At 44.9% G+C, this 17,106-nt stretch overlaps 1 protein-coding gene across 7 annotated transcripts in view; it reads right to left on the bottom strand.

Annotated features, from left to right (window-relative positions):
- Nucleotides 1-5,550: 5,550 nt before the first annotated feature.
- The window catches only part of LOC115192836 (very-long-chain 3-oxoacyl-CoA reductase-A), a 32,889-nt gene continuing 21,333 nt past the window's right edge, over nt 5,551-17,106 (bottom strand). For 2 of the 7 annotated variants that reach the window (XM_029751714.1, XM_029751717.1), the window contains exons 6-11: nt 16,728-16,772; nt 16,029-16,063; nt 12,545-12,626; nt 11,207-11,272; nt 10,391-10,540; nt 5,551-5,830 (exon numbers count right to left, since the gene is read on the bottom strand). In XM_029751714.1, the coding sequence (XP_029607574.1) occupies nt 5,675-5,830; nt 10,391-10,540; nt 11,207-11,272; nt 12,545-12,626; nt 16,029-16,063; nt 16,728-16,772 (534 nt within the window). In that variant the 3' untranslated portion in view covers nt 5,551-5,674. Of the gene's footprint in view, nt 5,831-6,186; nt 6,695-10,390; nt 10,541-11,206; nt 11,273-12,249; nt 12,627-15,241; nt 15,319-16,028; nt 16,064-16,727; nt 16,773-17,106 lie in introns of those variants that run through there. The other 5 variants (XR_003877998.1, XR_003877999.1, XM_029751718.1 and 2 more) reach the window with 5 other exon arrangements.

The raw sequence follows: 17,106 nt of genomic DNA, 5'->3' as shown, positions 1-17,106 counted from the left end.
TAGTTGTCACGAAGTTAGCAAATTTCTCATCTGGTTGAACATGAACTGGCTAATGCTAACTTCAGATACAACAGTTGCTAACGTTAGCTAGCTACTTGGCTCAAACTAGCTAAACAAGCTTTGTTTACGATTTTTTGTTTGTTTACCATAAACCGGTTTAGGAATGAGCAGACGCCCGCACCAATATAGTTGCGACGTGTTGAATAGCTAATTATTTAGACGCAAAATTGTCACACGTTTGAATTTTTTTATCATATTAAAACGTATCTACCATTATAGTTTTAAAGATTCGCCATTTTACAGCTCCTTCTCTCCTCAAACTCTTCGCGCCCCGACTCGAGGTTGCTCCCTGATAAAGAACTCCTGCTGCAGCTCACTGAAGCGGGCCTCAATGCCGGCCTGAATCAGTTTGTCCTACATCCTATGGAGCTGCTTAAGTATGAAAGCCATAGAGATCCAATTCAATTACTAGAGGAGCTATGTCATAAACCCTCAAAGTGCCATATTGGGGTGAAAATGGCAGCCATCTTGGTCAGGGAGAAATCCAGAAACAGTGTAATTGGAATGAATGACAGTAGAGCTTTTACTGATGCAGGAAAATAAGTCAAGTGTCATGTGATGTATCAGAAAGTGTGTAATGTAATTATAGTCAACCTAAAATATTGTCATATAATTATAAATACAGTTTAAACAGCTTTTGCACCAATTTTCTGTATAAATAGCCTCTAAAATATATGTAAACAGACCATAAATGTCTCAGAATTGTTTTGTTTTTTGGGGGAAATCTGTGAGTGCTATTATATGATACAATATCAGTACCTGTGCATTCACAACTTGTCGTATCATCAACTGATTTGAGCCAGTGTATAACTGTCGATTGACTGTTATCTTTTCAATCAAATATATTTATAAAGCCCTTCTTACATCAGCTGATGTCAAAGTGCTGTACAGAAACCCAGCCTAAAACCCCAAACAGCAAGTAATGTAGGTGTAGAAGCACGGTGGCTAGGAAAAACTCCCTAGAAAGGCCAAAACCTATGAAACCTACAGAGGAACCAGGCTACGAGGGATGGCCAGTCCTCTTCTGGTTGTGCCGGGTAGAGAGGAACCAGGCTACGAGGGGTGGCCAGTCCTCTTCTGGTTGTGCCGTTCCATCTTTTCAATGTAATGTTGGCATATTGACAGTTAATTTGAAAAATGAATGGAATCATTCCTCTAAAACTGGCTGGCAAGCTAGCTAACACACACAGTGCAGATACATTCTTCACATTCATGGTTTTAAAACAATATCTTACCACAGCACTGGCAAGCCATGGTTTACCAACTCCCTGACTAACATGGCTGACCTTTGGACCTTCATAAGAAGGCTTGTGTTCAGTCTAGTATTCAAATTCCTAATTCTATGATGAACGCCCTGTTCTCTTCACTCATCCTGGATGGAGTCAACACAGGAGAACATACAGCAAACATTTATTCTGCACTAGAGAAATGAACAGTAGAATCATACATACAGGATCTGCTTGGTAATCCACACCCTAGTTTAGTTAGATTCCAAGCGTCATTGATAAAATCGTAGTTATATGAGCTTAAATGGGACAACTGAACATGTTATTTACCTGGGGTCGTATTCAGCAGCATGTTATTTACCTGGGGTCGCGTTCAGCAGCATGTTATTTACCTGGGGACGCGTTCAGCACCATGTTATTTACCTGGGGTCGTATTCAGCAGCATGTTATTTACCTGGGGTCGTGTTCAGCAGCATGTTATTTACCTGGGGTCGTGTTCAGCAGCATGTTATTTACCTGAGTCGTGTTCAGCACCATGTTATTTACCTGGGGTCGTATTCAGCAGCATGTTATTTACCTGGGGTCGTGTTCAGCAGCATGTTATTTACCTGGGGTCGTGTTCAGCAGCATGTTATTTACCTGGGGTCGCGTTCAGCAGCATGTTATTTACCTGGGGTCGTGTTCAGCAGCATGTTATTTACCTGGGGTCGTATTCAGCAGCATGTTATTTACCTGGGGTCGTGTTCAGCAGCATGTTATTTACCTGGGGTCGCGTTCAGCAGGAAAAAAATAAACGAAAATTAGTCTCTCTTGGACAAGTTCAGGTCTGTCGCACATGTTTTTCTTTTCTTTTGTTTTTTTTTACAATTGAACATGACCCTGAATGGAAAAGGCTCAGACATTCCAGTGGACCATTAGATGTACATGTACGTTTAGGTGAGTGGCTAAAGTCATGGCTACTAGGGTTGGGTTGGGGCTTAACCTATAACTACATTGTTTTGAATGAATATGATCTAATTTTCTCTATAGAGCTTTGAAATAAGTAACGAAAAGCACTATAAGTCTATTATTATAGTGATTATTATTGTTCCCTCAGGAAACAGCCTTTATGACATCACATGCTATATGTTCTATTTAGAGAACTCAAATTGCCATGGTAGTCTGTCTCCATGTCATGACCCCTCTGTGACATCACCCACTGTTAGCAGTAGGCCTATGTTAAACGGATATTTGTATCTCCTATTTAACCAATGGCATTATCATTCCAACATACTATAAGACACAGTGTAGTACAAATGTAGGCTACAATACATAGGCTATATATTATTGATCCTCACCCTGCCAACCAATCCTGCTTCTTCAAACAAAATGAGCTTTTGACTATTTTAGTAGCGTGCCTAACATACTTGGGAAACCTACTTTTGAAATGTCTTCCAGCCCAGCGGCTGCTTTGAACTTGAAAAAAAAAATCTAAATGCAACATTTAAAGTGTTGGTCCCATGTTTCATGAGCTGAAATAAAAAGATCCCAGAAATATTCCATATGAACAAAAAGCATCTCTCAGATTTTGTGCACAAATTTGTTTAGATCCCTGTTAGTGAGCATTTCTCCTTTGCCAAGATAATCCATCCACCCGACAGGTGTGGCATATCCAGAAGCTGATTAAACAGCATGATCGTTACACAGGTGCACCTTGTGCTGGGGACAATAAAAGGCCACTAAAATGTTCAGTTTTGTCACACAACACAATGCCACAGATGTCTTAAGTTGAGGGAGTGCTCAATTGGCACGCTGACTGCAAGAATGTCTACCAGAGCGGTTGCCAGAGAATTGAATGTCCATTTCTCTACCATAAGCCGCCTTCAACATCGTTTTAGAGAATTTGGCAGTACGTCCAACCGGCCTCACAACCGCAGACCACGTGTACGGCGTCGTGTGGGTGAGCGGTTTGCTGATGTCAACGTTGTGAACAGAGTGCCCCATGGTGGCGGTGGGGTTATGGTATGGGCAGGCATAAGCTACCGACAACGAACACAATTGCATTTCATCAATGGCAATTTCAATGCACAAAAATACCGTGACGAGATCCTGAGGCCCAATGTGAGGCCAATGTTTTTTTTTTGTGGGGGGGGGGATATCTGTGACCAACAGATACATATCTGTATTACCAGTCGTGTGAAAGCCATAGGTTTGAGAAATTCATTTGGCCCTATTGACAGATTTTCCGCATAAGAAATCTTTGAAATTGTTGCATTAATATTTCTGTTCAGTGGAATGCTTTGAAATGTCTTCTGGTTAGACCTTCCAAACCAAATCCTTCAACCCAGTAAGACCTAGGTATTCCTCACACAACGAAACATTACCTCATATAATGTTAGTGGCAGGTGTTTCATTCAATGTGTCCCATCTTTAACATTAAAAAGTTATTTATAGCAAAAAGTTAAAAGTCAGTTTTATCCAATTATTTTCATTTCCGCGTAAAGGTCTCAAATGAAACACAGTAAGAAGCAATAAAGTAAACTATTTAAATATTCAGAGAAGTAGCCACTTATCATTCGTCTTGACAGTCTCTGGTCATTCCGCATGCAGACAGATGTTGCTTGCTGTTCTTGGAACTCTATGACAATGGTGGATTCTCTGTTGTGATATCATAAAGTGACATAAAAGAGATCGTATTGGCCCCAAAATCTTAGTAAAGATGGAGGCTGGGAACACATTTGTTGTGTCCTCAAACGGTACACTGTTTCCTACAGTACACTACTTTTGAGTAGTGCACTAGGGGAACAGGGTGCCATTTGGGATGAATCTTACCACAAAGGAACACCGGAGAAAACACCCCAAATACCAGTACAATGTTTTATAAAAAAAAATTGTGAGGTTTTACACATGAGCAATAAAAACTTGCCATTTGAATCCCTTTTAAACAGCATAGTACAAGTTCATTAATAATATCCAGAAATCATACAAAAAGTCAGAGTGAAAAAACAGAGCACATTGCACAGTATTTTTTAAAGTTGTAAAATCATTTAAAAAAAAAATCTGATTATTCTACAGGTGCAAAGCAGCAGGAGTTCATTGCAATTCATTGGTCAACATCCCTGATAATATAAAAACAACTGGTGGAGTTTCACACTGTGAAAACTTCTAAAAAGGCACCACGGTTCAAGTCTGAACATTGGTCAGAACAAGGCTTACAGAGACGCGAGGCCATCACAGACCAACACAGTCAGAAATAGTTGTGCTTGTTGTACAACGAGGCAATCTTGCACAATATATTACATACAATCTTTGGTATCTGCAATACAGTATATGAGCTGTAAGCCAACAGCGTGTACTGTCAGCTTTTCAACTATTATTGTCACTCGTTCAGAGCTCCATACAAGGACTTCAATGTGCCAGAGTCCCTCTTGTTGGACCAAAACCAACATGAACTGGATGACAAAGAGAAAAGAATGTACTTTTTTTTTTCCTCCATCAAATCCATAAAACAACCTTACAAGACTGCGATTGGACAACTGAAACCAGGAAACAAAACAAATCCACAAAAACTGAAATACACACAAAAAAAGTCAGCTAAAGTCAAGACGAGACAAGCTGAGGCTGGAGAGAGCTCCTTACATGGGCTAGGTCTGAAAAGCGTATAAGCCATCAACTCTGACTATTCGGGTCCTTGATTCCTCCCTCTCGAAGCTCATTGGAAGCGGTTCGAGGGGTGGGACCGTCGAGCCTGTCCTCCAATGTGCTTACAGAGGTCGGTAAGGAAATTAGGAATCAAGGACAGGAGGAATTAAGATTTGATCACTTGTACACTTTTAAGCCACAGCGTGTAAACTACACTTCGTAAAGTGCCTGAAGATATAGCTTGCTTTTACGTACATAAAATATATTTTAGATTCTTATCACCAATTATTTTTGTTACATAGAAAAATAACTATTCCCTGTGCTGAGAATAAAGACCTTTTCATTTATTTTGTTCCAGCCACTTTGGCTAGTTACTTCATTCAGAGACATGCAACAGTTACATCAACATGGACTCAGTGACACACAAAAATATTAAAAACAGTCAAGTGAAAATTTAACACCATTATCTAATGCAGCGTTGCCCAACCCTCTCATCAGGCTTCCCCAGACATTTCACATTGTTTTAACCCTAAACTGGCACACCTGACACCATTAGTCCACTAATCATCATTTGGCTAATGGAATCAGGTGTGCCAGTTTACTGCTAAAATTAAAAAATGTGAAACTTCTGGGGGGGGGGGGGGGGGGGGGCAAGGAGAGGGTTGAGGAACCCTGATCAAAACGTACATAGTCCAGGGTAGTCAGAGTAGTTGAATGGTAGTTCTATGGTCAGCTTCTAGTCCCCATTCGTTGCTATGGAGTTCAGTTTATTCGCTCTTCAGCCTGTCACTCGTCCCGTTACTCTGGTTGGCCAGTTCCCTCAACTTCCTCCTCTTCAGGTATCCAGTGCGCTGGGCTCGGTTCATCCTGGCCCCGAAGTAGATGACCAAGTTAATAGGCACCAGGACAGTGGTCAGCCAGCCCTGAAGACAACAGAGGACCAGGTTAATAGCCACCAGGGCAGTGGTCAGCCAGCCCTGAAGACCAGGTTAAATAGCAACCAGGGTAGTGGTCAGCCAGCCCTGAAAACCAGGTTAAATAGCCACCAGGGCAGTGGTCAGCCAGCCCTGAAGACCAGGTTAAATAGCCACCAGGGCAGTGGTCAGCCAGCCCTGAAGACCAGGTTAAATGGGCACCAGGGTAGTGGTCAGCCAGCCCTGAAGACCAGGTTAAATGGGCACCAGGGTAGTGGTCAGCCAGCCCTGAAGACCAGGTTAAATGGGCACCAGGGTAGTGGTCAGCCAGCCCTGAAGACCAGGTTAAATGGGCACCAGGGTAGTGGTCAGCCAGCCCTGAAGACCAGGTTAAATAGCAACCAGGGTAGTGGTCAGCCAGCCCTGAAGACCAGGTTAAATAGCAACCAGGGTAGTGGTCAGCCAGCCCTGAAAACCAGGTTAAATAGCCACCAGGGCAGTGGTCAGCCAGCCCTGAAGACCAGGTTAAATAGCCACCAGGGCAGTGGTCAGCCAGCCCTGAAGACCAGGTTAAATGGGCACCAGGGTAGTGGTCAGCCAGCCCTGAAGACCAGGTTAAATGGGCACCAGGGTAGTGGTCAGCCAGCCCTGAAGACCAGGTTAAATAGCAACCAGGGTAGTGGTCAGCCAGCCCTGAAAACCAGGTTAAATAGCAACCAGGGTAGTGGTCAGCCAGCCCTGAAAACCAGGTTAAATAGCCACCAGGGTAGTGGTCAGCCAGCCCTGAAAACCAGGTTAAATAGCCACCAGGGCAGTGGTCAGCCAGCCCTGAAGACCAGGTTAAATAGCCACCAGGGCAGTGGTCAGCCAGCCCTGAAGACCAGGTTAAATGGGCACCAGGGTAGTGGTCAGCCAGCCCAGCGGCAAGACATTAAGAACACCTGCTCTTTCCATGACAGACTGACCAGGTGAATCTGGATGAAAGTTATGCTCCCTTATTGATGTCACCTCTTAAATCTTCAAAAATCAATGTAGATGAAGGGGAGGAGACAGGTTAACTTTTTAGTGACAGGGGGCAGTATTCGGAAATTCAGATGAATACGTGCCCAAATTAAACTGCCTGCTACTCGGGCCCAGAAGGTAGGATATGCATAGAAAACACTGAAGTTTCTAAAACTGTTTGAATGATGTCTGAGTATAACAGAACTCATATGTCAGGCAAAAACCTGAGAAAAAAATCCAACCAGGAAGTGGTTTGTAGTTTTTCCAACTGATTGCCTTTCCAAACTAGTGTCTGTGGGGTCAATTTGCACTTCCTAAGGCTTCCACTAGATGTCAACAGTCTTTAGGAACCTTGTGTCATGCTTCTACTGTTACTGGGGAGAGAATAAGAGCAGTCTCAAGCCTGGGACCAGTGAGTTGTTTACCTCGCAGGCACACAAGCGCGCCGTTCCTTCTTTTTCCCCTCTGTAATGAATACGCTATTGTCCGGTTGGAATATTAGCAAATATTTATGTTAAAAAGACCCTAAGGATTGATTGTAAACATCGTTTGACATGTTTCTACAAACGGTAATGGAACTATTTGACTTTGTCTCTGGTTCTGCGCTCACGCATTATGCCTTTGGATTAGTGATCTGAACACGCGAACAAAACGGAGGTATTTGGACATAAATATGGAGTTTATCGAACAAAACATACATTTCTTGTGGAAGTGGGAGTCCTGGGAGTGCATTCCGACAAAGATCAGCAAAGGTAAGTGAAGATTTATAATACTATTTCTGAGTTTAGTTGACTCCAGAACTTGGCGGATAACTGTATAGCTTGCTTTGATGGCTGAGCTCTGTAGTCAGAATATTGAACAATGTGCTTTCACCGTAAAGAAATCTGACACAGCGGTTGCATTAAGGAGAAGTGGATCTATAATTCTTTCAATAACTGTTGTAAATTTTATCAACACTCATGATGAGTATTTTTGTAAATTGATGTGCTCATTCACCGGATGTTTTGGGAGGCAAAACATTTCTGAACATCACGCGCCAATGTAAAAATGGGGTTTATGGATATAAATATGAACTTTATCGAACAAAACATACATGTATTGTGTAACATTGAGTCCTGGGAGTGTCATCTGATGAAGATCAATGGTTAGTGATTCATTTTAGCTGTATTTCTGGTTTTTGTGACGCCTCTCCTTGCTTGGAAAATGGCTGTGTGGTTTTTCTTGTTTAGGCGCTGTCCTAACATAATCTAATGTTATGCTTTCGCCATAAAGCCTTTTTGAAATCGGACAATGTGGTTGGATTAACGAGAAGATTATCTTTAAAATGGGATATAATAGTTTTATGTTTGAGAAATTTGAATTATGAGATTTTTGTTGTTTTGAATTTGCCGCCCTGCTATTTCACTGGCTGTTGGCGGGGTGTCCCGCGGGTGGGACGCTAGCGTCCCACATGTCCAAGAGAGGTTAAAGAGGGATTGTTAAGCCTTGAGACATGGATTGTGTATGTGTGCCATTCAGAGGGTGAATAGGCAAGACAAAACATTTAAGTGTAGGGGTATGGTAGGTGACAGGCGCACCGGTTTGAGTCCAGAACTGCAACGCTGCTGGGTTTTTCACGCTCAACAGTTTCCCCGTGTGTATCAAGAATGGTTCACCACCCAAGATCATTCAGCCAACTGTGGGAAGCAGTGGAGTCAACATGGACCAGCATCCCTGTGGAACGCTTTCAATACCTTGTAGAGTCCATGCGCCCCAATGAATTGAGGCTGTTCTGAGGACAAAAGGTGGAGGGGGTGCAACTCAATATTAGGTGTTTCTTAATGTTTAGTACACTCAGTGTACACAGTGCAGTTGGAAAGTATTCAGACCCCTTGACTTTTTCCACAGTTGCGTTACAGCCTTATTCTAAAATGGATTAAATAGTTTCCCCCCGCAATGTCAAAGCTAAAAACAGGTTAGACAATTCTGCAAATGTATTAAAAAAAAAGAAATATTACATTTACATAAGTATTCATACCCTTTACTCAGTACTTTAAAGCACCTTTGGCAGCAATTACAGCCTTGAGTCTTCTTGGGTATAACGCTACAAGCTTGGCACACTTGTATTTGGGGGGTTTCTCCCATTCCGCTCTGCAGATCCTCAAGATCTGTCAGGTTGGATGAGGAGCGTCACTGCACAGCTATTTTCAGGCATCTCCAGAGATGTTTGATCGGGTTCAAGTCCGGGCCACTCAAGGACGTTCAGAGACTTGTCCCGAAGCCACTCCTGCATTGTCTTGGCTGTGTGCCATTGTCTTGTTGGAAGGTGACCCTTCATCCCAGTCTGAGCTCCTGAGCGCTCTGGAGCAGCAAGGATCTCTGTACTTTTCTCCATTCATCTTTGCCTCAATCCTGACTAGTTGCCCAGTCCCTGCCGCTGAAAAACATCCCCACAGCATGATGCTGCCACCACCATGCTTCACCGTAGGGATGGTGCCTGGTTTCCTCCAGACTTGATGCTTGGCATTCAGGTCAGAGAGTTCAATCTTGGTTTCATCAGATAATCTTGTTTATCATGGTCAGAGTCCTTTAGGTGCCTTTTACTGAAGTGTGGCTTCTGTCTGGCCACTCTACGACAAAGGTCTGATTGGTGAAGTGCTGCAGAGATGGTTGTCCTTCTGAAAGTTTCTCCCATCTCCACAGAGGAACTCTGGAGCTCTGTCAGAGTGACCATTGGGTTCTTGGTCACCTCCCTGACCAAGCCCCTTCTCCCCCAATTGCTCAGTTTTGCTGGGCGGCCAGCTCTAGGAAGAGTCTTGGTGGTTCCAAACTTCTTCCATTTAAGAATGATGGAGGCCACTGTTCTTGAGGACCTTCAATGCTGCAGACATATTTTGGTACCCTTGCCCAGATCTGTGCCTCGAAACAATCCTGTCTTGGAGCTCTACAGACAATTTGTTCGACCTCATGGCTTGGTTTTTGCTCTGACATGCACTGTCAACTGTGGGACCTTATATAGACAGGTGTGTGTGCCTTTTCAAATCAAGTCCAATCAATTGAATTTACCACAGGTTGACTCCAATCAAGTTGTAGAAACATCTCAAGCATGATCAATGAAAACAGGATGCACCTGAACTCAATTTAAAGTCTCATAGCAAAGGGGCTGAATACTTATGTAAATAAGGTAGGGGTTTATTTTTTATAAATTTACAAAAAAAATTAACACGTGTTTTCACTTTGTCATTATGGGGTTATTGTGTGTAGATTGATGAGAATAAAACATTTAAATACATTTTAGAATAAGACTACAACTTAACAAAATGTGGAAAAAGTCAAGGGGCCTGAATACTTTACGAATGCACTGTACACAGAGGATGCATTCACTATTCAGTGATGTGAAACAGAATGCTTCTACATGACAAACAGATCATATCAGCTCAGAATGTTCTGCACCAAACAGAAGAAAACGTACTGAAAACGGGGAAGGACTACCTCGACTTGTCCAACAAGAAACGTAAAAAATAAGAACAATTCCAAAGTTTTTCTTTAATTGAAAAAGTTAAGGGAGATGAGCGGGTCGGTCCGTACCATGACAGCGTGGGGGAAGTAGCCGTTGGTCTGGCCCTGCAGTCCGATGGTGGTCAGCTCAGCGGCCACATAGCGCTCGGGGGTGGGCTTGTCCAGGGTGGGCTTCTTGATACGGGTCATTTTGGTGGCCACAAAGAAGGGCAGCACACTCTAGAAAACAAAAGATGCGAGAGAGAGGGAAAGTTTAGCTGATAATTAAACAATGTACATACAGCAACAGTATCCACGTCAAAGAGACGACTTGAAGCCTGTTGGAGTTAGTGTTTCCCAATCTGGGACCTGGGGACCCAAAGGGGTTCACATTTAGAATAGTTAAATCAAGTGTATGAGTTCTATGGCAGAAACAAAACAAACGTTGGGTCCTCAGGACCAGGATTGGGAAACATTGAGTTTTGTGGAACTGCAGGGCTGTACGGTGTAGCCATAGCTAGCTTTGTGGAACTGTACGGTGTAGCCATAGCTAGCTTTGTGGAACTGTACGGTGTAGCCATAGCTAGCTTTGTGGAACTGTACGGTGTAGCCATAGCTAGCTTTGTGGAACTGTACAGTGTAGCCATAGCTAGCTTTGTGGAACTGACAGAGAATAAGTCAGATGGAAATAAGTAGCGAACAGGGTCATGTTTTGTATGCAAACGTTGTAGAACGTTGTGCAAACGTTGCAGATAGAAATTCCATGAATAGAGCTGAGGTGATCCCTTATCCCATTCTACCTGCTAGAGAGGCATGTTTGTTCTACATAATACAATTGTATGTGAACGTTGGCCAATGTGGTGTCCTGCTGAAAGTGGCCCAGGTAAACAGGAAGAGAGTTCCTACCTGGACAATGATTCCCTTGGCCTTGTACTCCTCCTGAAGTCCACGAGAGAAGAAGTCCACAAAAGCCTAAAGAAACCAAGAGATATCATCATCATCATCATCATCATCATCATCATGTACAGACCTTCTATGCCATCAAAAGGAACATGAAACTCAACATCCCAATTAGGATGTGACTAAAAATAATAATACTTAAAATCAGTTAATGAACCGGTCCACTCACCAACCAAGAATTCACAAAATGGGACAAACACCCAATTGAGACTGCATGCAGAATTCTGCAAAAATATACTTTGTGTACAAGGCAAACCCCAAACAATGCATGCAGAGCAGAATTTAGGACGATACCCGCTAGTTATCTACATCCCCCAAAAGAGCTGTTCAATTTTACATCCACCTAAAAGGAAGTGATACCCACACATTCCACCACAAAATCCTCACCTACAGAGAGATGAACCTAGAGAAGAGTCCCCTCAGCCAGCTTGTTCTGGGGCTCTGTTCACACACAAACAGACCCCACAGTCCCAGGACAGAAACACATTTAGACCAAACCAAATTTTATGAGAAAGCAAAAATAACTACTTGACACTGGAAAGTATCAACCAAAAAAAAAAACCTGAGCAAATTTAAATGCTATTGGTCCCTAAACAGAGAGTACAGTGGCAGAATACCTGCCCACTGACTAAACCCAAATGAAGAAAATCCTTGACTGTCTACAGACTGAACTTAGCCTCGCTGTCTTCTCGAGAGCCAGGTCTGCCTATGTGTCCACTGCCCACAAAATGAGGTACAAACTGCGCTACACCTCCTAACCTGCCAAATGTATGACCACAATAGGAGACATGTTTCCCCACAGAGCACACAGACCCATAAAGAATTGGAAAACAAATCAAAACATTGATAAACTCCCATATCTGTTAGGCAAAATACCATAGTGTGACATCACAGTAGTAAGATTTGTGGCCCGTTGCCATGACAAAAGGCTAACCAGAGGAGCACAAACATTGTAAATACAAACTATACCTGTATTTATTTCCCCTTTCATACTTTAACACTGTACATGGTCAATAATATAGCATTTGAAATGTCTATATTCTTTTAAAACTGACTAATGTTTACCGATTGTTTACCATTTGCTTTGTAAACATACATTTCCCCATGCCAATAAATCCCTTTGAATATGAGAGAGCGCCCCCTACTGAACTACAGCTGGAGAACCAAAAGGCTTCGCTATATGTAACAAATCCTACTATGGAACATTTTATAAACACGTGTGTTGTATCCGTCGGACTGCGGGTGGTGCGTGTCTGTATATAGAGGTCTATGAGTGGCCCTTGCCTTGGAAGAGGAGTATACAGTGAGGAGTGGGACAGGGTACATGCCACTGGCAGAGGAGATGTTGAGGACCACACCTTTGGACCTGAAACACACAAAACAAAAAAAGGGGATGAGAGGACTCTCCTCTTGTCCTGCTATGGTGCGCTGCAAGGTGCCGTGCTCTGTTTGTCAGAGTACAAGCAGCTGCTTGTCCTGCTATGGTGCGCTGCAAGGTGCCGTGGTCTGTTTGTCAGAGTACAAGCAGCTGCTTGTCCTGCTATGGTGCGCTGCAAGGTGCCGTGGTCTGTTTGTCAGAGTACAAGCAGCTGCTTGTCCTGCTATGGTGCGCTGCAAGGTGCCGTGGTCTGTTTGTCAGAGTACAAGCAGCTGCTTGTCCTGCTATGGTGCGCTGCAAGGTGCCGTGGTCTGTTTGTCAGAGTACAAGCAGCTGCTTGTCCTGCTATGGTGCGCTGCAAGGTGCCGTGGTCTGTTTGTCAGAGTACAAGCAGCTGCTTGTCCTGCTATGGTGCGCTGCAAGGTGCCGTGGTCTGTTTGTCAGAGTACAAGCAGCTGCTTGTCCTGCTATGGTGCGCTGCAAGGTGCCGTGGTCTGTTTGTCAGAGTACAAGCAGCTGCTTGTCCTGCTATGGTGCGCTGCAAGGTGCCGTGCTCTGTTTGTCAGAGTACAAGCAGCTGCTTGTCCTGCTATGGTGCGCTGCAAGGTGCCGTGCTCTGTTTGTCAGAGTACAAGCAGCTGCTTGTCCTGCTATGGTGCGCTGCAAGGTGCCGTGGTCTGTTTGTCAGAGTACAAGCAGCTGCTTGTCCTGCTATGGTGCGCTGCAAGGTGCCGTGGTCTGTTTGTCAGAGTACAAGCAGCTGCTTGTCCTGCTATGGTGCGCTGCAAGGTGCCGTGGTCTGTTTGTCAGAGTACAAGCAGCTGCTTGTCCTGCTATGGTGCGCTGCAAGGTGCCGTGGTCTGTTTGTCAGAGTACAAGCAGCTGCTTGTCCTGCTATGGTGCGCTGCAAGGTGCCGTGGTCTGTTTGTCAGAGTACAAGCAGCTGCTTGTCCTGCTATGGTGCGCTGCAAGGTGCCGTGCTCTGTTTGTCAGAGTACAAGCAGCTGCTTGTCCTGCTATGGTGCGCTGCAAGGTGCCGTGCTCTGTTTGTCAGAGTACAAGCAGCTGCTTGTCCTGCTATGGTGCGCTGCAAGGTGCCGTGGTCTGTTTGTCAGAGTACAAGCAGCTGCTTGTCCTGCTATGGTGCGCTGCAAGGTGCCGTGGTCTGTTTGTCAGAGTACAAGCAGCTGCTTGTCCTGCTATGGTGCGCTGCAAGGTGCCGTGGTCTGTTTGTCAGAGTACAAGCAGCTGCTTGTCCTGCTATGGTGCGCTGCAAGGTGCCGTGGTCTGTTTGTCAGAGTACAAGCAGCTGCTTGTCCTGCTATGGTGCGCTGCAAGGTGCCGTGGTCTGTTTGTCAGAGTACAAGCAGCTGCTTGTCCTGCTATGGTGCGCTGCAAGGTGCCGTGGTCTGTTTGTCAGAGTACAAGCAGCTGCTTGTCCTGCTATGGTGCGCTGCAAGGTGCCGTGGTCTGTTTGTCAGAGTACAAGCAGCTGCTTGTCCTGCTATGGTGCGCTGCAAGGTGCCGTGCTCTGTTTGTCAGAGTACAAGCAGCTGCTTGTCCTGCTATGGTGCGCTGCAAGGTGCCGTGCTCTGTTTGTCAGAGTACAAGCAGCTGCTTGTCCTGCTATGGTGCGCTGCAAGGTGCCGTGGTCTGTTTGTCAGAGTACAAGCAGCTGCTTGTCCTGCTATGGTGCGCTGCAAGGTGCCGTGGTCTGTTTGTCAGAGTACAAGCAGCTGCTTGTCCTGCTATGGTGCGCTGCAAGGTGCCGTGGTCTGTTTGTCAGAGTACAAGCAGCTGCTTGTCCTGCTATGGTGCGCTGCAAGGTGCCGTGGTCTGTTTGTCAGAGTACAAGCAGCTGCTTGTCCTGCTATGGTGCGCTGCAAGGTGCCGTGGTCTGTTTGTCAGAGTACAAGCAGCTGCTTGTCCTGCTATGGTGCGCTGCAAGGTGCCGTGCTCTGTTTGTCAGAGTACAAGCAGCTGCTTGTCCTGCTATGGTGCGCTGCAAGGTGCCGTGCTCTGTTTGTCAGAGTACAAGCAGCTGCTTGTCCTGCTATGGTGCGCTGCAAGGTGCCGTGGTCTGTTTGTCAGAGTACAAGCAGCTGCTTGTCCTGCTATGGTGCGCTGCAAGGTGCCGTGGTCTGTTTGTCAGAGTACAAGCAGCTGCTTGTCCTGCTATGGTGCGCTGCAAGGTGCCGTGGTCTGTTTGTCAGAGTACAAGCAGCTGCTTGTCCTGCTATGGTGCGCTGCAAGGTGCCGTGGTCTGTTTGTCAGAGTACAAGCAGCTGCTTGTCCTGCTATGGTGCGCTGCAAGGTGCCGTGGTCTGTTTGTCAGAGTACAAGCAGCTGCTTGTCCTGCTATGGTGCGCTGCAAGGTGCCGTGCTCTGTTTGTCAGAGTACAAGCAGCTGCTTGTCCTGCTATGGTGCGCTGCAAGGTGCCGTGGTCTGTTTGTCAGAGTACAAGCAGACTAGCTCCACTGTAAACTGCCACACACAGTAATCAAAGTCACTGTGTGGGTTGCCATGGCAGCCGCTTGCTGACGTAGTTTGCGCCCCTGTTGCTGCAGTGATGTAGTGAAAATGGGGTTGGTTGGCCCCTCACCTTTCCATTGGCCCAGAGATCCCATGTGATTCGTCCGAGCCAATCTGAGGGCGCACTTTGTGTGAATTGAAAAGCAGCTGGTCAGAACGGGGAACAAAGAAAGAGGGCTAGAAAGAAGGAGGGGAGGCGCAGCTGGGAGGTGGGGGAGGCGTTACTGGGAGGTGGGGGAGCTGGGAGAAGGGGGAGGCGCAGCCGCAGCTGGGAGGTGGGGGAGGCGTTACTGGGAAGTGGGGGAGCTGGGAGGTGGGGGAGCTGTGTATTAGTGTATCCTCTGGATAACACTCTGTTGATCTCCTGTTCTAAACATATCAAGCCCCGTCTCCTGTTCTAAACATATCAAGCCCCGTCTCCTGTTCTAAACATATCAAGCCCGTCTTCATATCAGGGTCCTTCTAATAGAGCACATTTAGGCTTTTCTGATGTAGGTTCCAGCATTGGAATAGCCTGAGTGCCACAGCCCGTTTCTGCCCGCTTGCCAACTCTTTATGGAATTATAGTGACGAGGAGTGGAATGATCGCTCAGACTGGTACCCACACTGGCACTAGAAGGGGGTGGGTGAAAAATCAACCACTCAGGTTGACAAAGGATTTTATTTAGGATTTGTAGTTTAACGGTGAAGCACGGCATTGTCACGTGGATGAGCATGGCAAGACTTTGCCTGAGACGTAAAACCCCTTATAAAGAGCTGGCTCAGACTACCTAGTTTGGAACTAACGCAAATAAAAAGTGAATGTCCGTTCTTTTATGAAATGTGGCAACAGAACTTATAGAAGGAAACCAACTCACCTCTGAACCATTCTGGGCAGGACGAGACGGGTCATCTGAAAAGGGAAAGAACGGTCAACTCCTGAGCAACAGGTCAACGATCTGACAGAACAGGTCAGGACAGTGGCTGCAGCATATACAGTACAAACTAAATATACAGTACAAACTAAATATGACAATATGATCACACTACTACAGATCACACTTTATGCAAATATTCCATTTCCGGACAAAATTCTAATTTCGATTGGACAAGAAAGTTGTCTCTTAAAAACACTGTCATTTAAAATTATACAGGACCAGCGATGAACTTTAGATCCCACTACAGATTTACCCCAGTGGCATTATGGGAGATGTATGGCACGCTGGTACATTTCAGCCACGTGAGAGGCAGGGCAAGAGGGAGAGAGAGAGAGAGGAAGGAAGGGTAGTCCATGGGTGAACACTGACAGTTTGGTGTAGTTCACCCATGCTCTGGGAACCTTCAGGTAGCACAGCAGCAACAGTGGAGAAGGAGGAGAGGAAGAGAGAAAGATGGATTCCCATCTACATGCAGTCTGTGCCAATGTGTCGTCAATACGTTGTCTTACCACTGAAAACCATGAACTTTGCCTCAGACAGACAAAGTGCACACCGTCACTGATAAAAATATACTAGATGATAAATCTATGGTATACATATACACTCATAGAAAGGCTCCAGAAACGAGAGAACTCTTACCTGGCAAACAGAGGTCATGTTGACATTGATCATGTTGGTGATGAACTAGAATGAAGAAAAACATTAGTTTAAGTGTAAAAACTCTCCTCTCAAACTTTAATAATTTCAAACCGTTTTACGTCATCCAATTGTGTTTCACGAATTTTGTAAATAGTGTGATATGTTACGAATCCAATTTACGCAACATGTTACAAATGTTGTTGTGCAATCCCAGAATGCATCTTTAAATCATTCCAAATGCAAACTGTCTTAGTTTATTTTTCTACAGCTAAAGTAACGCTAGGAACTTTCTGGAACTCAACTGGTTTCAAAAAGGTGTCAGTCTCCCTGAAGTAACTGATGGTGAGCCCATGCTTCACACAAAAAAAATTCAAACTCA

Source organism: Salmo trutta, chromosome 4, assembly GCF_901001165.1.
Source record: "Salmo trutta chromosome 4, fSalTru1.1, whole genome shotgun sequence".
Taxonomy (NCBI): Eukaryota; Metazoa; Chordata; class Actinopteri; order Salmoniformes; family Salmonidae; genus Salmo; species Salmo trutta.
This window is presented reverse-complemented; position numbering and strand designations above follow the sequence as displayed.